At 41.2% G+C, this 25776-nt stretch overlaps 1 protein-coding gene across 2 annotated transcripts in view; it reads right to left on the reverse strand.

Annotated features, from left to right (window-relative positions):
• Positions 1-25776, reverse strand: part of Rarb (retinoic acid receptor, beta) — a 651493-nt gene that overhangs the window by 365886 nt on the left and 259831 nt on the right. For both annotated transcript variants that reach the window (NM_001289761.1, NM_001289760.1), the window contains exon 2: positions 21966-22427. In NM_001289761.1, the coding sequence (NP_001276690.1) occupies positions 21966-22143 (178 nt within the window). In that variant the 5' untranslated portion in view covers positions 22144-22427. The remainder of the gene's footprint in view (positions 1-21965; positions 22428-25776) is intronic.

Raw genomic sequence — 25776 nt, forward strand, 5'->3', positions numbered from 1 at the left:
TTCCAGCACCAGGGCCGTGATAACCAGCTTTCTACTGCAAAGGACATCCAGCCTACCTGCCCTACCCAGCTGTGAGCAAGGGCCTTTTTCTCTTCTCATTTCTCTTCTGTTTCCCACTAGTGAACTTCTCTACTCTGCTTTCAACCATTTTATAGATTTGGTACAGAAATAAAATAACAGCAATCATGTTGGTTTAGCCCTGTAGTCTCCTAGAGACCTGCAGTTCCAGCTCCTGGAGACAGGTGCAGAAGATGGGAAACTGAGGATAGATTTAGATATAGACTGAGGCATTGTTAAGGGGCTGAAGAGAGGGAAGTGCTTAGTTATGTTTCCAGAACCCCCATGAGAGGCTCCAACACTGAAGTGAAAGAACAGGGTTCTTGGGGGTCCTAACCCACCAGCCCAGCTGAACTGGCACAGATTTAAGCATAACCTCAAATGTTACCACCTCAATTTTTAAGACAATTTAATACTCCATCATGCATATCCAGGAAAATACACACACACACACACACACACACACACACACACACACACACATCTTGCATTTCTTAGCTCATGGGTGTTAGCTTGCTGACATCATCATCATCTGTGCCATGAAACTAATGCTGACATGTGCACTTGGCCTGGAATACAAAGGGACTCAAGTTCCCTCTTCTCTCTGTACCCACATGTTCACATCTGGTCTCTCTTTTCCCCTTTCTGTCCTTATCTGCCCTCATGATTCTGCTCTGGTCTGTCTGCCCCTACCCCTTCTCCATGCCCCTACTTCCTTTTTGCCCAAATAACCTCCTTATACCAGGTGTATTGCATGTCGTGATTTCCCAGTCCCTTGGCATGGGCTGACCAGGTATGCCCCCTTCCACTGTATTATATTTCATACAATGACCACTTAGGAGGCTTCCAGAGCTCAGCCTTTATGACTAGTGACAGTCTAATTTTTTTTTATTACGTATTTTCCTCAATGACATTTCCAATGCTATCCCAAAAGTCCCCCATACCCTCCCCTCCACTTCCCTACCCACCCATTCTCATTTTTTGGCCCTGGCGTTCCCCTGTACTGGGGCATATAACGTTTGTGTGTCCGATGGGCCTCTCTTTCCAGTGATGTCCAACTAGGCCATCTTCTGATACATATGTAGCTAGATTCAAGAGCTCAGGGGTACTGGTTAGTTCATAATGTTGTTGCACCTACAGGGTTGCAGAACTCTTTAGCTCCTTGGATACTTTCTCTAGCTCCTCCATTGGGGGCCCTGTGATCCATCCAATAGCTGACTGTGAGCATCCACTTATGTGTTTGCTAGGCCCCTGCTTAGTCTCACAAGAGACAGCTATATCTGGGTCCTTTCAGCAAAATCTTGCTAGTGTATGCAGTGGTGTCATCGTTTGGAAGCTGATTATGGGGTGGATCCCTCGATAAGGCAGTCTCTAGATGGTCCATCCTTTTGTCTCAGCTCCAAACTTTGTCTCTGTAACTCCTTCCATGGGTGTTTTGTTCCCAATTCTAAGAAGGGGCACAGTGTCCACACTTTGGTCTTCATTCTTCTAGAGTTTCATGCATTTGGCAAATTGTATCTTATATCTTGGGTATACTAAGTTTTGGGCTAGTATCCACTTATCAGTGAGTACATATTGTGTGAGTTCCTTTGTGATTGGGTTACCTCGCTCAGGATGATGCCCTCCAGGTCCATCCATTTGCCTAGGAATTTCATAAATTCATTCTTTTTAATAGCTGAGTAGTACTCCATTGTGTAAATGTACCACATTTTCTGTATCCATTCCTTTGTTGAGGGGCATCTGGGTTCTTTCCAGCTTCTGGCTATTATAAATAAGACTGCTATGAACATAGTGGAGCATGTGTCCTTCATACCGGTTGGGACATCTTCTGGATATATGCCCAGAATAAGTATTGCTGGATCCTCCGGTAGTACTATGTCCAATTTTCTAAGGAACCACCAGACTGATTTCCAGAGTGGTTGTACAAGCTTGCAATCCCACCAACAGTGGAGGAGTGTTCCTCTTTCTCCACATCCTCGCCAGCATCTGCTGTCACCTGAATTTTTGATCTTAGCCATTCTGAATGGTGTGAGGTGGAATCTCAGGGTTGTTTTGAATTGCATTTCCCTGATAATTAAGGATGTTGAACAATTTTTCAGGTGCTTCTCTGCCATTCGGTATTCTTCAGGTGAGAATTCTTTGTTCAATTCTGAGCCCCATTTTTTAATGGGGTTATTTGATTTTCTGGAGTCCACCCTCTTCAGTTCTTTATATATATTGGATTTAGGATAGGTAAAGATCCTTTCCCAATCTGTTGGTGGCCTTTTTGTCTTATTGACAGTATCTTTTGCCTTGCAGAAGCTTTGCAGTTTCATGAGGTCCCATTTGTCAATTCTCGATCTTACAGCACAAGCCATTGCTGTTCTATTCAGGAATTTTTCTCCTATGCCCATATCTTTGAGGCTTTTCCCCACATTCTCCTCTAAAAGTTTCACTGTCTCTGGTTTTATGTGAAGTTCCTTGATCCACTTAGATTTGACCTTAGTACAAGGAGATAGGAATGGATCAATTCACATTCTTCTACATGTTAACAACCAGTTGTGCCAGAACCATTTGTTGAAAATGCTGTCTTTCTTCCACTGTATGGTTTTAGCTCCCTTGTTGAAGATCAAGTGGCCATAGGTGTGTGGGTTCATTTATGGGTCTTCAATTCTATTCTATTGGTCTACTTGTCTGTCACTATACCAGTACCATGCAGTTTTTATCACAATTGCTCTGTAGTAAAGCTTTAGGTCAGGGATGGTGATTCCACCAGAGGTTCTTTTATCCTTGAGAAGAGTTTTTGCTATCCTAGGTTTTTTGTTATTCCAGATGAATTTGCAAATTGCTCTTTCTAATTCGTTGAAGAATTGAGTTGGAATTTTGATGGGGATTGCATTGAATCTGTAGATTGCTTTTGGCAAGATAGCCATTTTTACAATGTTGATCCTGCCAATCCATGAGCATGGGAGATCTTTCCATCTTCTGAGATCTTCTTTAATTTCTTTCTTCAGAGACTTGAAGTTTTTATCATACAGATCTTTCATTTCATTAGTTAGAGTCACGCCAAGATATTTTATATTATTTGTGACTATTGAGAAGGGTGTTGTTTCCCTAATTTCTTTCTCAGCCTGTTTATTCTTTGGGTAGAGAAAGGCCATTGACTTGTTTGAGTTAATTTTATATCCTGCTACTTCACAGAAGCTGTTTATCAGTTTTAGGAGTTCTCTGGTGGAATTTTTAGGGTCACTGATATATACTAACATATCATCTGCAAAAGGTGATATTTTGACTTCCTCTTTTCCAATTTGTATCCCCTTGATCTCCTTTTGTTGTCGAATTGCTCTGGCTAGGACTTCAAGAACAATGTTGAATAGTTATGGAGAGAGTGGACAGCCTTGTCTAGTCCCTGATTTTAGTGGGATTGCTTCCAGCTTCTCACCATTTACTTTGATGTTGGCTACTGGGTTGCTGTAGATTGCTTTTATCATGGTTAGGTATGGGCCTTGAATTCCTGATCTTTCCAAGACTTTTATCATGAATGGGTGTTGGATCTTGTCAAATGCTTTTTCCGCATCTAACGAGATGATCATGTGGTTTTTGTCTTTGAGTTTGTTTATATAATGGATTACATTGATGGATTTCCGTATATTAAACCAGCCATGCATCCCTGGAATAAAACCTACTTGGTCAGGATGGATGATTGCTTTAATGTGTACTTGGATTCGGTTAGCGAGAATTTTATTGAAGATTTTTTACATCTATATTCATAAGGGAAATTGGTCTGAATTTCTCTATCTTTGTTGGATCTTTCTGTGGTTTAGGTATCAGAGTAATTGTGGCTTCATAGAATGAGTTGGGAAGAGTTCCATCTACTTCTATTTTGTGGAATAGTTTATGCAGAACTGGAATTAGATCTTCTTTGAAGGTCTGGTAGAACTCTGCACTAAACCCATCTGGTCCTGGGCTTTTATTTTTTTGGCTGGGAGACTATTAATGACTGCTACTATTTCTTTAGGGGATATGGGATTGTTTAGATCATTAACTTGATCCTGATTTAACTTTGGTACCTGGTATCTGTCTAGAAATTTGTCCATTTCATCCAGGTTTTCCAGTTTTGTTGAGTATAGCCTTTTGTAGAAGGATCTGATGGTGTTTAGGATTTCTCCAGGATCTGTTGTTATGTCTCCCTTTTCATTTCTGATTTTGTTAGTTAGGGTGTTGTCCCTGTGCCCTCTAGTGAGTCTAGCTAAGGGTTTATCTATCTTGTTTATTTTCTCAAAGAACCAACTCCTCCTTTGGTTAATTCTTTGAATATTTCTTCTTGTTTCCACTTGGTTGATTTCACCCCGGAGTTTGATTATTTCCTGCCTTCTACTCCTCTTGGGTGAATTTTCTTCCTTTTTTTCTAGAGCTTTTAGATGTGTTGTCAAGCTGCTAGTGTGTGTTCTTTCTAGTTTCTTTTTGGAGGCACTAAGAGCTATAACTTTCCCTCTTAGAAATGTTTTCATTGTGTCCCATAGGTTTGGGTATGTTGTATCATTTTCATTAAACTCTAAAAAGTCTTTAATTTCTTTCTTTATTCCTTCCTTGACCAAGGCGTCATTGAGAAGAGTGTTGTTCAGTTTCCACTTGAATGTTGGCTTTCCAATATTTATGTTGTTATTGAAGATCAGCCTTAGTCCATGGTGGTCTGATAGGATGCATGGGACGATTTCAATATTTTTGTATCTTTTGAGGCCTGTTTTGTGACCAATTATATGGTCAATTTTGGAGAAGGTCCTGTGAAGTGCTGAGAAGAAGGTAAATCCTTTTGTTTTAGGATAAAATGTTCTGTAGATATCTGTTAAGTCCATTTGTTTCATAACTTCTGTTAGGTTCACTGTGTCCCTGTTTAGTTTCTGTTTCTACGATCTGTCCATTGATGAAAGTGGTGTGTTGAAGTCTCCCACTATTATTTTGCGAGGTGCAATGTGTGTTTTGAGCTTTACTAATGTGTCTTTAATGAATGTGGCTGTCCTTGCATTTGGAGCATATATATTCAGGATTGAGAGTTCCTCTTGGAGGATTTTACCTTTGATGAATATGAAGTGTCCCTCCTTGTCTTTTTTGATGACTTTGGGTTGGAAGTCGATTTTATTCGATATTAGAATGGCTACTCCAGCTTGTTTCTTCAGACCATTTGCTTGGAAAATTATTTTCCAGCCTTTCACTCTGAGGTAGTGTCTGTCTTTTTCCCTGAGATGGGTTTCCTGTAAGCAGCAGAATGTTGGGTCCTGTTTGTGTAGCAAGTCTGTTAGTCTATGTCTTTTTATTGGGGAATTGAGTCCATTGATATTAAGAGATATTAAGAAAAAGTAAATGTTGCTTCCTTTTATTTTTGTTGTTAGAGTTGGCATTCTGTTCTTGTGGCTGTCTTTTTTTTGGTTTGTTGAGGGATTACTTTCTTGCTTTTTCTAGGGCGTGGTTTCCGTCCTTGTATTGTCTTTTTTTTTTTTTTTCTGTTATTATCCTTTGAAGGGCTGGATTCGTGGGAAGATAATGTGTAAATTTTGTTTTGTCGTGGAATACTTTGGTTTCTCCATCTATGATAATTTAGAGTTTGGGCGGGTATAGTAGCCTGGGCTGGCATTTGTGTTCTCTTAGTGTCTGTATAACATCTGTCCAGGCTCTTCTGGCTTTCATCGTCTCTGGTGAAGTCTGGTGTAATTCTGATAGGCTTGCCTTTATATGTTACTTGACCTTTCTCCCTTACAGCTTTTAATATTTTATCTTTATTTAGTGCATTTGTTGTTCTGATTATTATGTGTTGGAAGGAATTTCTTTTCTGGTCCAGTCTATTTGGAGTTCTGTAGGCTTCCTGTATGTTCATGGGCATTTCTTTCTTTAGGTTTGGGAAGTTTTCTTCTATAATTTTGTTGAAGATATTTGCTGGCCCTTTAAGTTGAAAATCTTCATTCTCATCAACTTATATTATCCGTAGGTTTGGTCTTCTCATTGTGTCCTGTATTTTCTGGATGTTTTGAGTTAGGACCCTTCTGCATTTTGTATTTTCTTTGATTGTTGTGCCAGTGTTCTCTATGGAATCTTCTGCACCTGAGATTCTCTCTTCTATCTCTTGTATTCTGTTGCTGATGCTCGCATCTATGGTTCCAGATTTCTTTCCTAGGGTTTCTATCTCCAGCATTGCCTCACTTTGGGTTTTCTTTATTGTGCTTTCTTCCCTTTTTATGTCTAGTATGGTTTTGTTCATTTCCATCACCTGTTTGGATGTGTTTTCCTGTTTTTCTATAAGGACTTCTACCTGTTTGGTTGTGTTTTCCTGTTTTTCTTTAAGGACTTGTAACTCTTTAGCAGTGTTCTCCTGTATTTCTTTAAGTGAGTTATTAAATTCCTTCTTTATGTCCTCTACCATCATCATGAGATATGGTTTTAAATCCGGGTCTAGCTTTTCGGTTGTGTTGGGGTGCCCAGGACTAGGTGGGGTGGGAGTGCTGCGTTCTGATGATGGTGAGTGGTCTTGATTTCTGTTAGTAGGATTCTTACGTTTGCCTTTCGCCATCTGGTATTCTCTGGAGCTTTGCAGGATACACTCGGCGTGGTCCTGGAACCAAGATGTCTGTGCAGGGTACACTCGGCAGGGTCCTGGAACTAAGATGTCTGCTGCCAATGCTCAGGCAAAACGCTCCCGTGCCAGGCAGGTCCCTATCCTCTGGCCAGGAAAATGGTCACCTGCCTGTGCAGGATACACTTGGCGGGATCCTGGAACCAAGATGTCTGCTGCCGATGCTCAGGCAAAATGCTCCCACGCCGGGCAGATCCCTATCCTCTGGCCTGGAAAATGGCCAGCTGTCTGTACAGGATACACTCGGCGGGGTCCTGGAACCGAGATGTCTGCTGCCAATGCTCAGGTAAAGTGCTCCCGCGCCGGGCAGATCCCAAGCCTCAGAATTCTTAAGATCAAGTGGCTGGTGTTGTGGGTATCTGGAGGTAGTCAGCCGACTGTGCGCCCTAGCTACCCAGGTGCTGCTTGGACCGGAAGGGGCTTGTGTCCCTACTCTGACCGTGTTTTCTGCTTCCCTGACTAAAGAAGTGTCAAGTCCCACGCAATTGGATTGGAGCAGCTGCTGTGTTCCACTCACCAGAAGTCTTAAGATCGCTTGGCGGGTGTTGTGGGTAGGTGGCGGTAGTCAGACGACTGTGCGCCCTAGCTACCCAGGTGCTGCTCAGACCGAAAGGGGTGACAGTCTAATTTTAATTCTGAAGTATTTTCATTTAAATTATGCTGCCGGGTAGATATTTTACTGATGATGGTATTACAGATCATTTATAATAGTTCTTCCTTTCCCCTTTGAAGCTGAGTGGAGGTGTGGTATGTGTATATATGTGCTGTGTGTGTCCTATAAGTAGATAGCATGGGTATTTTGCCCATCTTTGCACCTTTCCTGTCCTTTCCCCTCCCCATCTGATCTTATAGAATGCAATAGTCTTCACACACAAAAAAAAGTTACAATGGAAAAATTTACAATGGAAACTGAAAATCTCTCCCTGTAACATCAACTCTCAGAGAATGTATCACAGAGTAGAAGAACAGGTAAGAATAACAAAATGATCAACAATAAAATTTGATATTTTTCACTCTTTTATGACAAATTTATTGCATTGAATAGGGAGCTGACAAGAAGCCTCAATCAAGCTAATTGAAACATAAAAACAGTGAAAATCACAAGGAGAGCCGAGGTGGAGGAGTCACTGTGCTTTTTTTGTTTTTGTTTGTTTGCTTCTCTTTAATTATTCATTCATTTACTTTATATCCCATTGGCATCTCCGGCCACCATCATCAACCTACCCTAGCACATCAAGTCAAATCAGTTCCTAAGCGCAACCTCTTCTAGGGAAAAGGGGTCCAAAGGCAGGCAACAGATTCTGAGTCATAGACAGCCCCTTCTCCAATTGATAGTGGACCCATATGAAGACAGAGTTGCACATTTGCTATATATTCAGTCCATGTACATACTTTGGTTGGTGATTTAGTCTCTGTGAGCTCCCTCAGGCCAAGGTTAGTTGATTCTATAGATTTTTCTATGGTATCCTTGATCCCTTGGGTTCCCTCAACTTTTCCACAAGACTCCCTGAGCTATGCATAATGTTTGGCTGTGGGTCTCCGAGTCTGTTTCCATAAGCTGATGGATGAAGCCTCTCAAATGACATGTATGTCTGTAAGCATAGCAGGATATCATTAGTAAAGTGTCAGGGGTTGGCTCTCTCCCGTGAGGTGGATCTCAAGTTGGGCCAATCATTGGTTGGCCATTTCCTCAATCTCTGCTCCATCTTTACCCTTGTACATCCTGTAGGCTACATTGTAACATTTGAAACACTGGGGCAGCTAGCTTGTGTTCTGAACTGCTTTATTTATTTATTTATTTATGTATTTATTTTAGTTAGGAAGAGTAAGTGTGAAAATGACTGTGGTTAGTGGGAAAGGAAGGTTCTAGACTGAGAAATTTTGGTCTAGGTAGAAATGGACTGTGGAACCCATTGTGAAATTCTAAGAGTCTTTTCCGCCACTTGGAGCCTTATGGCTAGATATCAAAGAAGCCTTCTGCATGTTTGGATCACTTGTAAAATATAAGTTGTGCAGCTGGTAACCAAGAAGTCCCAAGTGCCAAGCCACACTTACTCCAGTGCTTTCTCTGAAATGGAAGACTCATGAAGGTTAGGCTTTGTACTTCCGCAGTGTGCAATCTGGGGTCATAAAAGAGGGTCTGAATCCAGGGACTGGCTGCACAGCAGGGTCCAGGCTCTGTACTGGGCACCAGACAGACTACATGGGGGGTGGGGAACAGATCTCAAGCCTCCATGCTCCTCAGATAGGTGAACTTTGTGTTTGGAAGAACCACCTGAGATGATGCAGATGGTCCACTCCCTCACCTATGCTTATTCATCCTCAGCACCATCTCTGCATTATCATAACAACACGAACCCCATACACTTCCAAATACCTACAAGGACGGCTCCCCCATGGAGATTCCTGTTGTAGGAGAAAGACTATAACAGGGACAATCTCCTATGACATAACCACAGGAAATTCTGTAGAAAGTTTTGGTGCTTGCTGTGGGCATGTGATGTTACCTGCTGGAGATTTTATTGCCTACTTGTATCATATTTTCTACAATGTTTCTCCTGTAAAGCATGGGGGGTAGTCACCTTGTTTTCCGACATTTGAAGGTCAGATTAACTCAACATAGAGGCAATAACCATGATCAGTAAGCTCCCCACAGCTTCCCTTTCACCAACTGGATACCTTTACAAATAAGATGCAAATCCGTCTGCTGGTTATTGGTGTGATTCAGTCATAACTTTCTGGACCCTTTATCCAAGAAAATAATTCAAAAGAATAGAACATTAGGGGACACCTACACATTAAGTGCAGCCATGATGGGACGGTCCAGGAATCTGGAGCCTGCTGTGCATAGAAAGCACATTTCATCTGTAGAAAAAAAAAAGGCATTCTCTGGAAGGAGTTTAGCAATTCCAAGAACACAAATAAAGAGAGCTGAGGGAAAAGAGGAAACTGGCTGAAGAGAGCAGGGATGGCTGACGGGAAGAGATAATACTCACAGGAAGGAAGACCTTGCTGCAGGGAAAGCATCAGCATTCTAGCAACCAACCGGAGATCTGAGCTCATGAGACTCAATGGCAGAAGATTAAAAGGCAAAACAATGTGCTCATTATAGATCCAGCCATAGAGCAGAAAAAATATGTCATCCTACCCTCAACTGTGGTTTTGTCCACCTTTCCTCTCAGGGTGTCTGGATGCCACCAGTACACCAGCCTGAAGAAAACAGGGTGAAGTCTGGAATGGGTGGGGTGATCCTCTTCCCCCAGGGCATCAAATACCACCTCATTAGCATGGAAAGGGGTTCTGGGTGCTGGGAACTTGACTGACTACCTGGATGGGGGTCACCTGGTTATGTGCTCCAAAGAAACGGGAAAGAAGCTAATTTCAGTTTCACTCCTGCCAGTCTCATGGTTTAAGATTTCCCAGGTTTGAAAATGCTTTACTTTGTCAGTTCTGTGCCTTACACTGAACTACATCCAAGATAGCAGAGGGTGACTCTTCCTTGTGAATGTAAAAGTACAAAATGCTTTCTGCATATGGACAGGGAACAGGACACAAGTGAAGGACTCTGATGGAGCTGAAATTTCTGGGGGGTTATTTAAGATGAAGATCTGTTTGAATTCTGATGCAATTAATCTTGGAAAAGGTGAACTTTTCCATTCAGTGCACAGTTCTCATTCAAAACTGAACTTGTGAAAGCCATTGCAGCTGTGGCCAGCCTGTGACCATCTTACTGTGGACCCAGTCCCCCCAAAACAGTCCCCTACGAAATGATCCACCATAGTTTGAATACAGTTGCACTGAAGTCCACCAATTAGATCACTGCAGAAGGGCATGAGAAGGTGGAAGGGCAATTAGCTTATGAGAGGCCCTGAGAGGCTACAGTATTTCCCTGTTTGACTTAAATGTTACTTAGCTCTAACTGGCTATCTAGTTGTACTTATACACCCAAATGTTTTCTTCTTCCTTTTCTGGTATTTACCCGACCTAAGACTATCTTCATCCTGTAAGAGCCTCATAGAAGTTCCGTGAGCACAGAAGCACCCAGTCATCATTAAATATTTGCCAAGCTTTTAAAATAAGTCCTCATAGTGTCACAGTGGGTTTGGGCACTTAGCAACCATCACAGCTTCTATACAGATGCTCCAGGGCAGCAGTCACCTCCTCCATATGCGCTACATGAGGAAAAAGCTGCAGGTAAGAAGTCTCATAGCTCCTTCCTATGTAATCAGAGGTGACATAGGATAAATTTCCCCAAAGATTTACTTTATCATAAGCCAATAACTGTCTTGTCACACAGATGATAAGTATTCACTATACATGGAGGGACTGTAACATAGAAGCACAAAATTCTTGAGCTAGTATGTGTTCTTCAGGGTCATTGCATAGTCAAGTTAAATAGTTGAGGACTGGCCAGGCGTGCACACCCTACAGAGCTTCCGAAGCAGCTTATCCATTTGTTCTCATGTACACCAATGAACTACATAACCGCTACTTGGGATTATTTATTTCACCTCTCAAAACCAGAGAGAATATCCTCAAGAAGGGAAGAGAATATGTCCTTGTCCTCAGTGTACACAACCTGGTGAGTGCAATGCAAAATGTGCTAACAGTTTTTTGAGACATAAACTCCTCACAATGAAGCCAACGATGGAAAGGGACTCTGAAGCAAATCTTCTCTCACAGTGAAGGAACACTCCTGAGCTTTGATGGTTGGGAGTGACGGAGACATAATGAAAAGCACATCTGTTTGGGCTCTTCAAACCTTTCTTTTCTACCTTTCTCTAGCCCAAAAAAACTTTTCCACATAGGAGAATGACACCTGGAGTCATCAGGTCTGTAACTGCCTCAGAATCCCCCAGAAACTATTGTTTATAGAGTTCTTTGTCAATAAAAAGAAGAAACTGGGTGATTCCCAACACCAGTCCCGGTACACTAGTCTATTAGTTTCAGGGTATGCTACAATTCAATCTGTCACACAGCCTCTAACTGAAAAAGTTTACTGCTGTTGTTTTTTGAGCTGGGTCTGACAAGGCTTATGTACTTGAGAATCATCTTGAATATTTTTATTACCCATCTTTACTTCTAAGATCTGGATCTACAGGTGTATCCTGGTCTATGCAGTGCTAGGGATCAAATGCTACATGCTAACTAAGACCTCTAGCAACTGATTGACAGCCCCAACCTTGGACAATTTTATAAAAGCTTTTATTTTTTTAGATGTGTGTTTGAGTTGTGAGTATGCATGGGAGAATATATATATATATATATATATATATATATATGTGTGTGTGTGTATGTGTGTGTGTGTGTGTGTATACATCTATATTTGTGTATGTGTGTGTATGCTGTGAGAATGTGTATGTGTGTGTGAGTATGAGTGTGTGTATGTGTGTGTAGTGCTTCAGTATGTAAGGACACCAAGTCCTGAATGATGGACAGATACATTCAAGGCTTTATCCCTTCTGTACATCTGTCTACCATGGGACTCTACTTAGTCCTAACTATTTGGTCCATTTTACCACTGAGAAGTATCTATCATTGTCAATTTACTGCTGTATACTTTTACTGAAACATATTTTTTCTAAATAAGTTTCTTTTTATTTCAACAGTGTATATTACCCTGAATATTCAGCACACTGGCATTTGAAGAAGCAGTATTAATTTCCTTATCCCTTCTTCCTGAAGCAGTCATAATTCCTGGTGGTTTTTCTTGAAAGTGATCCCTGGTGGCAAGCCATGGGCACTCACTGGAAAGAGGCCTCATGAGCCTCAAAGAGAGGCCTGTCTTTATTTGGGCTACAAGGACAAAAAAAGGGATCTAAGCAAACAGGACTTGCTAAGGAAGGGCCTACACCCATGACATCACTCCAGGTATCACAGCTTCTGTTGAGAACGATGCAGCTCATCTGTTCCTTGCACTAAACATTGCCCAAATAAGCAAAGACCCAGGTTTCCTTGTTTTCTGAGTTTTCATTGGTGAAGACACGAATGCCACATGAAACATATGAAATAAACTTACACTTTTTCTATTGTTAACCTGTATTTTCTTATAGGTGACCCAACCATGAACCTAGTACGAGTTATAAAGTCATCACTCAACAACTTATACTAAGGTTAACATTGTATATGCAGCATTATAGCATCTTATCATTATTAATCATTGCATTTATTTTTAAAAATAGATTTTGTTTATTTGAGGAATCAGGAAGAAAGAATGAATGAAAACAGTGCAAGTGTGAAGGGAAGGTGAAAGTTTCTTCTACTCCGTGGGCTCTGAGGATCAGGCAGGTCAGTGACTTAGCGACAAGTGCCTGTACCCAGTAGGCCTTCTCACCAGACCTCAACATGGCATCTCCACTCTATCTCTGTTGCTACTTGCAATCTCATTTTCACTAGCAAATAATTCAATGTACTATTTTGCTCTCATCTTCTTGTTGATATTTGGATGGTTTCTAGATTTATATTTGAACTAGCACCTACTATAAATGTTTTAACCATGAGACCTGACACCCAGTTAAAGGGTGCCTTTAGGATACAACCTACAACCTAGGTTCCTTAGTCACACAGAATCAAGTCTAGACGGTAAAGTGCTTTTATACAGACATATATGTCACAGGATTTTCCCTGTCCAATTACATTAGTGCACAGGAGACCTGTGATTGGGCAGGGAAAAGGGAAGCAGAGCTAAGAGTTGCAGAGACAGAGTGTTTCAGAGCAGAAGGAGAAGGAAGATGGCTGCAGAAGTGTACCCACATGGTGCTTTCCAGCCACAAGTAGCTATGATTTCACAAGGTTAGAAATATTAGCATGTCAGGATGGCTGAGTGGTCTAAGGTGACAGATTCAAGAAATATTAGGATTAAGCTTTTATCATTATCAATTGAAATTATTATATTGGCATCTTATAAATTGTGATATTACTCATACACAAATCTGATTGGTTAATTAAACATTAAGAGTCTTGATTCTACTGGGATACTGGGTATTGTGATGTGATGGCTGACCATGGGGTGCATGGTAGTAAGAGGAACTCTGGGGCCCCCACCAGAGAGATGACCCAGTGGGAGCCCTGTGGTACAGCATGGCTGGAGAGTTGGCAGGCCAACAGGTGTGTGGAAGCATTGTCCAGCCCTGTGGAGAACTGGCAGGTTCATTTTTTAAATATTTCTCCCAACAAATTGATTCTTACCCACAAGTAATAATGGCTATGGTACACACCTGCCATCCTTCCAATACTAAATACTGGCAACTCCAATGGGTATAAAACATCAGTACAATATTGCCTTAATGGACATTGCTTTGATTACTAATGTGTAGTTAATGTGGGTAATGACCATCTCTTATGACAAGAACACAGTCTGCCCTTTACTGGACTTATATTCTCTATACATTGCTTCCTAGTTTGTTTTTGTCAGCTATTTTCAATTGGGAGTTCTGTGATTCTTAGTATCAAAGCAAAGTCTTTTTTAGGAGTATAATATAAGTAGGTCATACTTATATGGATGTGTATATATATATACATATATATGTGTGTGTGTGTATATATATATATATATATATATATATATATATATACATGTATTGTTTCAAATATATAGCATAAATCCATTTGGATATCTAGATTTGGTAAAATTGACATGATCAATGATGGACTGTACACATTGGTAATTTTGCTTTTTCTGGAAAGAAGTGATCAGAATAGAGTCAGAAAGGCTGGGATATTCACACTACAGTTTCCTATCAGAACTCACACAAATGTATGCCATGTCAAGCACTGAGGCTAGAGCAGATATGCTGAGGAGCCATGATCTTAGTCACTGCACGGTTATCATTAAAGTGGCACTTGCTGGTATGAAATCTCAAATTCAACTTCTTTCCCTTGGGTGTCTTTTTTGGGATTGTTTGACTTCATAATAATTAAGCAGTTAACATTAGAGGAGCTTGGTAGTAAAAGAAGCAGAGGCTTGAGAAATGTCCATTGTTACAGACATTACTGAAGTCATTCAACAACATCAGCAATCATTCACAGATATAATTGAGCTGCAAGCCTCGCAAGTCCTAAGTGGAAAATTCATGGCCTATGACCCAGTTCTCTGGCTCTCAACAGAGATGCCTTGATGTGTCTTTTCTGGATGCAGACTTTTCATGACAAGTAGAAAGTTCATGTGGTATGCTTACTTATGAAAGTAGGACTTCTCTAGTAGTCAAGTATAAGACACTTGGGATAATTCAGTAATATAAAGGCATGTGTTGTTAGGCTTTGTAAGCTATGTAAATTTAAAAGGTTATAGAAGTACATATATGGACCTAGAAACCTTTCCCTTCGGGAACTAACCTGGCTGTCCTGTTGCATGAAAGGACTTGATTGGAAATGGTGGACTGGAAAAGTAGGCCACAGGGAAAAATATGGTTACTTCCTGGGTTTCTATGTTACGACATTGTCATTAGTAGTTGGTGCTAACCAAAATCTTACCTTGTTTTTTAGCACTCCACCATCATCTTGGGAAGGTGAGGTATGGAAAGTGGCAAGATCACATTCAAGTCCACAGACTGTGTCCAGAGATGCCCAGGCCCTTCTTGCTCCTCTTCATGCTCTTGGACTTCTAACTACCCATTATTTACACAAATATACATTTATGTATTGGTTCAATACATGGGCCCTTTCCAAATGAGGAATTAGACTCTGAATTCCTAGATACTGCAAAGTCTGGTCACAGAGCAGATAATCACTGTCCTCATCTGTTAAGAAAACCCACACTCTTCATTTTAGACCAAACATTTATATGTATCCCGAGGAAAAAAAATCTCAGCACTAAATTAACAAGTAGTCAGTCCTGCTGCTATACAACACACTCATTTTAATGATTTCAGGTTATTCTGAAGACAGTAATTATACATGGAGACTTAAATAATATTAAACTCGATTTATATTATTATAAAAAGGAACCCAATGGAGAGTAGAAGGTTAACTAGGGGATTAAACCAGGATTTCATACGTGTTATCATTGAGATATATTTCCAGCTCCTAGACACAGAAGTTTTAAGTAAAATTCACTGATATGAGACTATTATGTAGAAAAAAAAGAGAGAGAAGAAAAAAAAGGAGGAGAAAGAGGAAGAGGGAAGAAAAAAACAGAACAGAACTGGAACAGGTTTTTTAGATGTACAGAAGTAATAGTTGTAGATGTGCAAGGTAGGATGTACAAATATACATAATCTACTACACCATAAGATTGTGTCTAAGAATGAAGGATAAGGGATAGAGGCCAAAGGATAGGCAACAACATCATCAAGATTTGCCTATGTAAGGGAATGAGAGGCTACTGATAATTCCAGACATGAGGATGGCAAAGTCAGGTAAAGAGCTCCTAAATCCTGGAATGGGACTGTCAGGTATGCCAGAACAGTTGGATTCAAGCCAACAAACAACTGATAACTACAGTGGTAAAGTCAATACTCCAGTAATTCCTGAGATTCAAGCCTAATTGTGAACCTGGAATGTGCAAGATCCTGCTGGGTATACTTAGTCCAGTATGGAAACTAAGGGAACCTATAGAGCTTTAAAACCAAGAAAAATATGGGTACTCTATAGAACATGCTAGGGCCATGAAGTGCTATGGGAGTTTGTTATTCAATGCTAAAACAAAAAATGTGACTGGGATAAGAGAAAACCTCATTTTAACAAATTGTAGTATACATGACCACAGCCTTGTATCTGTGGGATACATGAACTCTACAGCTATGTGGAAAAGACCACATTCTGCAGTACTGCTCAACAGCTCAGGAAAAGAATACACATAAAACATCACTACAGTTATGGTTTTATTTCTGTGAGACATAGACATATTTCAGGACAAAAATGATGAAAACTGTGCAGCCTTTCCTTTCAAGCCAACAAACAACCGATAACTACAGGATATGAAACTTAGATAGATTGCAAATTGTTCACCATTGTCCACTGGTTCCCTGGCCCAAAGCTTCTGACTCTTTTCTGAAATACTGCACACTGATGGTCTAAACCTCACCAGTTGATTCCAGTCTTCTGGTGCCCTTTACCCTAGTCTCGTCTTCTTCCCTCGGAGACATATTTCTCAGTGCTGAGACTTATTTCTCAGTGCTAGAAGTTACCAGTCCCAGACTCATTTCTGAGAGCTGTCATCTCAAACTACACAGAACAGTTGTTGGTGATAGCTTGCTTAGCCTCTTAACAGCTCTAAGAAGTGGCTAGAAGTCTTAAGTGTTCTTTGGCTGTGACAGTATAGCTCTGTTCTGCACTTGGTCTTCCTAGTGTCCCTAGTTCTATGTCTGGTATGCAGAGACAGCTACCAGCACCCATCCTAATAAACATGTCTCACTTTGGTCATCTGCTTAGATACTATTTCAAAGAAGGCATGACCTAGACTAGACTAGGTCAGGGTGGCCATATTTTTCTGGCAAACACAATTCATTCCATAATAGTCTTCACATTCTTTGGAGGTTTCTCATTGGAGACAGAATCCAACATGACACACAGCTCCAACATGACACACATAGCTGAGAACCAGCCACTTCGAGAGATCTGGGAAACTCCATGAACATGTAGTAGCACATCTCCCCTGAGACCCCGGACTTGATTCCTGTTGTGCAAGTTTACTGGGTGCATTCACAAGAAATAAGTCTCAGCACTGAGAAATAAGTCTCCGAGAGAAGAAGACAAGACTAGGGTAAAGGGCACCAGAAGACTGGAATCAACCAGACCATCAGTGTGCAGTATTTCAGAAAAGAGTCCAGGCAACCAGTGGACAATGGTGAACAGTTTGCAATCTATCTAAGTTTCATATCCTCTTTGTGTATGTCTCCTGTTATGCCCAGTCATGGCTAATTTTGAGACATACAGCCTGTCTTCCCAGAGATTTAGGGTGTTAAGGTGAATACAATATTTTGTGTTTGACAGAACAGTGCTTTCCAATCAAGTAAGAAGGCAAAGAACTCTTAATAGAAGGCATTGGAACTAAACAAACCATGTTGAGAGAGGCTCAGCCAAAATGCTTAGCATCATTTTCCAACTTGAACAACACATAAAAGAACACACGGGCACAATAAAATCGAGCAAACAGCCATGAAGGGAAAGAAAGCAAGACAGACAGAAAACTGCCCAACTTTCCCATCAAGCCAGGGATCCAGCTTGTGAGTACTGCCTGGCAGACCACTGGAAGGCTTTCTGCCCTTGTACTCTCATGAGGGGTTTCCTCCAACTTTTTCCTAAGATGAAAACGATAGCCACTTTCCTATTAGTTTGTGGAGCAAATGAGGCTTCAGAATCCCTTAACCATCTATCATGTCTAAGGACCCCATGGCATATTATGGAAAGAGGTGCCTGTGTGGAGCTGAGGACCATCCAAAGGTTAAGCTGACCTCACTGCCTGACACACTGGGAAAGGCATGCACTTTGTAGCCCCAAATTCTGCATTTGGAATTTTACTCCAACTCTAACTAACTGTTAAACTTTGTATTCTCCTTAAACTTCATGGTGTTTACCTGTGAAAGAGGACTTCTGCTAATGATCTGACAGCCATGTCAGGGTCCTAGTAAAACTATGGTGACTGCATAGATTGATGTATGGGGTGCTGAACGCTTGGAGATTTACCTTTTTATGTAGTATGTGCTCCTTTCTATCGTGCTCCCTGAGCTCTAAGTTTACTGTGGCTCCAGAATGCAATACACACACATAGAGTCAGGACATTTTTAAAACCAACATCTTACTTTATACATCAAGCTGGGCTTGAGATCTCAATTTTCCTGCCTCAGTTCCCAAAGTCCTGTGATGAAGAGAATGTGTCAGCAGCCCTAAGAAAAGGCAACACTCTTAGATGCATAACTAGGGAGACTGTAGTACAGACAGAGGTTCAGCACAGCTCAGGCTCTGGATAGGTCAGAGGTAAACCTGAGAGTGTGAGGAAGAAGCAGCACACCAGCAGCTGTCATGGAAATGATCATTTGCTTTTGAAATCACAGATACTGGAGTCTCCGAAATCCCATACTGCTGCCAAGAATCTCATTTCAGAGGCAGGGGATTAATTATTTCTGTTTGAGCAGCAGATACAGACATAAATAGACTATCAAGGAAACATCAAACAGTCCCTCTATCACAGCCAACACACCCAGAGCAGCTGCCTGTCATTGGTTCTACTCTACAGGAGCTGCCTTTACCACCCAGGTATGTACACTGTTACACAGTGAGAATTCACAGCACTAGGATATCTCCTGAATTAATTTTAAGACATAAATAAAAATTTATGCTTATTTTTAGCCAGAGGAAAGTCAGTGGATTTGTCTTATAAGATTTCATTCTTCTTTTAGGATGCAAAGCACAGATTTTAGTAATATTCTCCTTCTACCTCTTCCCTTCTTTCTCCTCTGTCCACTTCTCCTCCCTCTCCTTCTCCATCTCTCTTCTCCTGTCTGTGAGACAGAGTCTCTCTATGCAGCCCTGGCTTTGGAACTCACTGTTTATACGAGGCTACTAGCCTCAAACTCATAGAGATCTGACTGTCTTTGGCTCTCAAGTGCTTGGAAAGAGTTCGCTCATTGATGGCCAGCTCATAGACACTCCCTTGACAGAGTCTGCTGCTCACAGACACTCCCTTGACAGTGTCTGCTGCTGAGTTCGTTGAGGCCGGAGAGAAAAAGGTGAAGAATATTTGCTACTCTTATGACAGCCCTAGATTCAGCTCCCAGCAACCATAGGGTTGCTTACAACCTTCCATAATTCCAGTTAAAGAGGATCTCATAAGTCATCCATTTCTGGTCTCTATGGGCACCTGCATACATGTTGTATATATACATATATGAAGCCAATCACTCGTATGCATAAAAATCTTAATGAATTTCACCTAGGCAACTTTACTTGATTTGACTGAAAGAAGTAAGAAAAAAAAAATAAAACAAGACATTGATGTGGTAAGAAGGAAGCCCGATTAGAAGCTTTCAGTCGGAACCTCTTCTATTTGTCTTACTCAAATTACTTCTCAAGGTGCAGACACCCAGTATCTTCCTCCATGCCTCCTGAAAGCAAAACCAAGCAATCTCCTGTCTGCTATTAACCCTTTGTTTCCTTAAACTTCAAACCATCACCCCTTAAAGGTTGATTCCTATGCAACCAGTAGCATCTCACCAGGTTCTAGAAAAATGAAATTGTAATGTGGCTCAAGCATAAAACAGATAGCAACATGTATGTTTGTATGTATGTATGCATTTATGTTATTAGCATACAAGGTAAAAAGGAGCCTCAAATATGACATGGCTCAGCTTTTACGGAGCTATCATCAAACTGAGACAGGGAACTTTACAAAAGTGAATGGCATAGGCATAGCCCCGGGTTAGGTCTGGATAGGATGACTCACAGCTCCATGTTTTCTCCCTACTCCTGACCCCCCCCCCCCAAGAGAGTCAGCATACCTTTCTCATAAAAGAGAACAATACTAAGAGGCCTGCTCCAGGAAAAATGTAAACATGACATTTTTATTTATAAAAACAAAAGCCCACCTCTAAAGAACACTCTAGCCAAGAGGCATCTATAAGACGTGAGGGTTGCATGACAATGAACCTATGCACTATCCAGGGATGCTCGTCAGCCTGCAATACCAATTGCTCTGTTCTATATACCATGTATGCACTGAACTTTCCATAAAATCTGGGCTGGAGGTAGCCCAAGGTTGCTAAGATTTATTGTTGGTCACCTTGGGGGCTTCAGGCAGCCCAAGAGTGTCTAATCTGTTATATTTTATCTCCCAGGATGGGAATCCTGTTTTCTTAATTTCTCAGTCACAACAACAAATATACTTTAAATCTAAAATCAGAAATCTGTTAGGACATATTGCGTGTCAGGTTGGCTGAGCTATAGAATTAGACTGTGAGGCTCTTGAGTGACTTCTAAGCATTAACAATCCTTTTATATGCCCTTGTGCTCACTGAAGCTAACTCTGTAATATCATTGATATTGAATTAACTTCTGTAGTTTGATCTAGCACCTGTGACAATACATTTTCAATACAGACATTCTTTGGCTATCTCCTGACAGCCTTGAAGCCATTTTATCTGCATCTACTTTCAATGTGAACTTTAAAAGGATGAGAGACAGTTGCTGAGCATTTCAAAGGCTCTACTGGTCCTGTACTGAGGCCAGAAGTCACAGGGGCATGGATCACAATAGAGTCATTCCAAGAAGGAAAATGAGTCAGAATTTAAAATGATCCTTCTGTGATGGTAAACCATACCCCTGGAATTTGTCACCAAATTCCAAATGTCTGTCTGTCTGTCTGTCTTTCTGTCACTCCCTGCTTGTTTTCTTGGCTCCATCTTAATTTCAAAAGGACTCTTTAGGTAGAGCAAACTCCCTGCTACTTGTGTGTGAGGAGGTAGAGGGAAAAGTTGAGCACAGTGAACAACACCAAAAAAGTTAAGGCAGTACTTCAAAAGATAAACTTTTTAGAGCCAAACCAATATTTGGAAGAATTTGCTCAAAAGCGGCAGGATAGGAAGCATCAACAGTGAGGGCCAGGCTGAGCTCTAGCTGACTTTGCCACAGGCAGAATGAACACAGAATACACAGTCCTGGTATCTATCACAGTACCAGGAGCCAGCACAGCCTCCACCTTCAAATAACCACTACACAAGCTTCAAAGCTGGACAAGATCACTGGTATACTGGCTAGGCCTTCAGACAGAACTCTTAAAAACTGTCCTAAATGAATACTTTTCACAAGCGAGTCATGTTAAACTTGAAGCAGTCTAAGAATTCTTTTACTTTCTCACAGGACCTTTTATGCATCAGGAAGAAATGACCTTGGGTTAGAACTCATGCAACTCAGTTAAGAACCCAAAGTTGTCAGGGACACAGAAAACCACCTGACAGGAGAAGAAGTCTGTGAACTGAGGACTACCAGCAGCATTGGTAACACAATAGCCCAGAGGGAATCTCACAGTTAGACTCCAACTTCAGGAGGGTCAATGGCTTTTCCCTATCATTGTCTCTCACTGGAGCTATGCACTCCAGTGGTGAGTATCTTCAGGAATCTCTTCCTCCTCTGCTCAGTAGCTTTTGTCCCACACATTATAAAACAGAACAAGTGTCTTAGCTGCTTAGCATGAACCAAAACCTAAAGGCCACCTTTTCTTTATGTCACACCTTGCTGTCATTACATGTTCATTTTTTTTTCCCCAGAAAATTTCAGATAGAATTTTCAACAGAGAGAAACCAACATAATTGAACGGAGCCTGCCCACCATATAGTGTGAGTCTGCCAGGGCAATGGCCCTGAGTACTTACTGGCTGGTGATGGGGTGCTGCATCCACTGGGAGGTGGGTGGCCATGGAGCCCATGGAGTGGAGGCAGGGAGAGTCCTCTGATGACAGGGGGGAACAGTAATGGGTAGGGTGCAGCTGGGTAGTGAGTCATGTGTCCACGCACTGCCGGGACTGGGCATGCGTGGCTGCTGGTGCTCATGCTTCAGGCTTCACTGAAGGACCAGTGCTCCAGGGTGGACACACATTACTACAGGTCCAGAATCACACAGAAGGTGGTGAGTGTGTGCAAACAGGCTCAATAAAGAAAGTCCTGTCCAAAGCAAGCACATTCATCCAATGACCTGGCTTCCTCCCAGCAGGGGCTCTCTGTCTCCCATTTTGCTTTTCAGATAACAGGAAGGATGCTGGTGCTGGCCAGCTGCCCAGCTGCCCAGCTTAGGGTTCTGGGGCAGTGGTCATCCACAAATTCCAGGGCTGTTAATCCTGTCAGAATACAAACAAGCAAATGTGTTACAAATCTAGGGAATTTCTCACTTTATTAACTTATTTTGCAAAAAATATTAAATGATTTAGACTTTCAAATTCCTTCTTTTCTCCATACATTTACAATTTTGTGGTTTTGGATTTTCAAATTCAAGCCTTATAATATAGGCTAAAACATCTACATATAATTTTATCCTAACTGATATTCCTCTATTAAATCCCAGCACCACTCTGAATTCTGTTCCCTGTAACACAATTCTCTGTGCCTCACATTTCTCCATAGCCACGGTGAAGCATTTATTTCCTGTCCCTCTATTTATAGTGTTTCTCTTGTTTTCACCTATGCTTCAACCCCTTAGTTCCAGAGAGTGAATCGGTACTCAGTAAACATTTTCTGAATGAATATGATCATGTTATTCAGGAAAATTGTTTGTTTGATGCAATCTAGCCTATTGGCCTCCAAGCTTGTACATACTATACAGGAACAATTTTGGATTTCACTGTTTCCATGTTGGATGGAACACCAGCAGCAAAATATAACTGCAGGAAAAAGCTCAATTTTAATATGGAAAAAGGTCAGAAACCATTGCAGTGGGACATTTTAGATCAGTTCCTTATTGTCACCATGTCTACAAGAATAATATCAAGGTAGACAATACTAAGAATGTTTAAAGAAGCCACAGGGACTCACATTCTATGTTTATCTAAATCACATATGAAGTAATATGGTGACAATCCTCCCTCAGAACCACAGACTATCCAACAAAATCTCCAGCTGTAGACATGAGAAACCTCTGGAGTTATTGGACTCCAGACTCCCAAAATAATACAGCCAATTAATTGCCACTGACTTTGGTTGCTGTACAGAATTTTAAGACAAGTTGCTACTTCTGAAGACGCCATGCACTTCTGACACAAGGTTTCAAGGAATTAAGCTGAGATTCTTTTGAAAGCCACATGCCAGGGGACTAGCTTTTATGGTACTTCAAAAAGGACTATGCAAGCTATCAATGGAGAAAAGCAATCAGTACTCCTATCCAGATGTTACATCTACCAACCAGGGTGATGACAAACATGACAAGATATCCTCAAAGGTACAAGAGTGGCATTTATGTCTTGGTCTTAACCAATAACTGTATTATTGGACTTTAGGCTTGCTCAATAGAAATGGATTTATTCATGTTACTGTAAATCTACCCAGCTACCTAGAGGATAACCTATTATTGCCATTTTCCTAAACCAGTATAATTTCTGTATGCATTCTAAATACTTATTCTTATACTCACATGTAAGAGTAGCCCTCATTCCTTATCAAAGAAGCTTCCTTTTGCAAAAGACAGACAGTAATACAGAAACCTGAACTATTCAAAACTGCAGAGAACTGACCATACTGTACCTAACCCTAGCACACCTATAAAGACCCTTCAATCAAAAGCTCAGTGAGCCTTCAAAGAGGGGGCAGAAAGCCTGGAAGAGAAAGAGGACCTGGAAATTTGCTTTAAGGTTATATCTTCTATATAAAACAAGAAAGAGTTATAAATATGAAACCTCAACAATATGAATCCCTAAACCAGACTGGTACAATGACAATACTAGTTTCTATGCCAAATGGATTAGGGAGATCTCACACCTCACTCATAGATGACAAGCTACGACAATTAGCCTTGCACAGAGATGTGGCACCTAAGTATTTGTCTAATACCAAATGGATGCTCAGTCTTAGAAACATATGCATATAATCAGCACTGAATAGACTCAGCAGGTTATATTGAATATCCATATGTATGCATATATGTAGCACAGACAAGGAGAAAAATCCATTATATAAATATTTTAAAGTATGTCTATACTGTCTTCTAGGTTCTATATCTTGTATTTAGCTATTAAACATGGATAGCTACACTGAAAAAAATCAACCCATAATTCATGTCTCCCTTGCTCTACATCCATCCCTTCATTCCTCCATTTATGCATCTACAATCCATACTGCACTTCTAACCAATCATTTCTCATCCATCCCTACTCCAACACTCACTCATTCATTACTCTTCTCTTCCTCCATCCCTCTCTCACTCACCCATCAGTCTAAGCAAACTATTCTGTGTCAGTTATGAGTGTAAACATCACAGATTGTGATATGGTCCCTGTAATCAGGAGGACTTACAACCCTGAGAGAAGTCACACACTTTATGAGGGCCCAACCACCCAGCCTTTCCCAAGCGTATTCCACAAGTTCTGTACCTAAGATTCCTTGAAAGAGAGTGGGGGAAGTCTCACCTCTATTCTCTGTATTGACCGCATACTTCACATAATTACCTTTGCCACGGTAACCACATCCAGAAGGAACTTCCAAACTTTGGAGCTCACTGGATGACAAGCTCTGAACCCAGACCCTGGGAGCTTCAAAGCAAAGTGATCAGTCGTATAGGGCAGAGCCAGATGCCCAGATTCAGTTGTGATTCTGGACTTTAGGGAAATGATTTCACATCTCAATATAGAAGGCTTTTAAAAAGATGTAAAATGTGAATAATTAAAGAATTTACTTCAGAGGCTCCCTGAAAAGATGAAACGAGATCCTGCTACACAGAAATGAACAATGCCTGATTTATAGTAAACACTCAGTGAAGGTTCATGTTAAACACACATATTGTCTCATTAAGCAGTGTGCTTCTGAGAACCAGCTTACTGGAAAGACTATGGACTTTGGGCTGGGAATGAAGGAGTGCGTGTTACAGCAGAGAACTAAAAAAGAGAAAGATGGGCTATGGATAAAGGGAAAACAGTAACCTGTATATCCTCCTGAGCATTCAGGGGTCCCCAAATACCCTAATCAGTAACTTCTGTTTCTTTACCACATGCCTGACCCTGAGGTATAAGCTCTGACCTTTGAGACGCTGAACAATCTCACAAGGTTGCAGGGACATGCCTCACTTTCTGGATAAGCTGTAGAATTGACAAGAGTTTAGACATCTTCTCCCATATCCTACACATGTGGCAGAGCCAGAATGTCAAACTGGCTTGAATGGTGCTCCCTCTTCTGCTCCCTCTGAACCAGGTAGAGCTTGCACACCTAGCGGATTGCATACTGCACCAATTGCCACCCTTAGGGGAAAGAATCCAAGCATAGCCTTTGTCCTCACTCAGAGGCTAACTTCAATATCTGGTCCCTCTGTACTAAAATGGACACTGTCCACAGGGAAAGCCCAGGATCCTGGGGTCTTAGCACCCCCTGAGCCCTAAAGAAGAGGCCGTGTTTCCCTTGCTTTATGAACATTAGCCCTAAAACGATGCTTCACCCAAAAATGTCACCATCTCTAGGAATCCTGAGCTGTAGATTATCTCTGATGAA

Source organism: Mus musculus, chromosome 14 (genome assembly GCF_000001635.26).
Source record: "Mus musculus strain C57BL/6J chromosome 14, GRCm38.p6 C57BL/6J".
Taxonomy (NCBI): domain Eukaryota; kingdom Metazoa; phylum Chordata; class Mammalia; order Rodentia; family Muridae; genus Mus; species Mus musculus.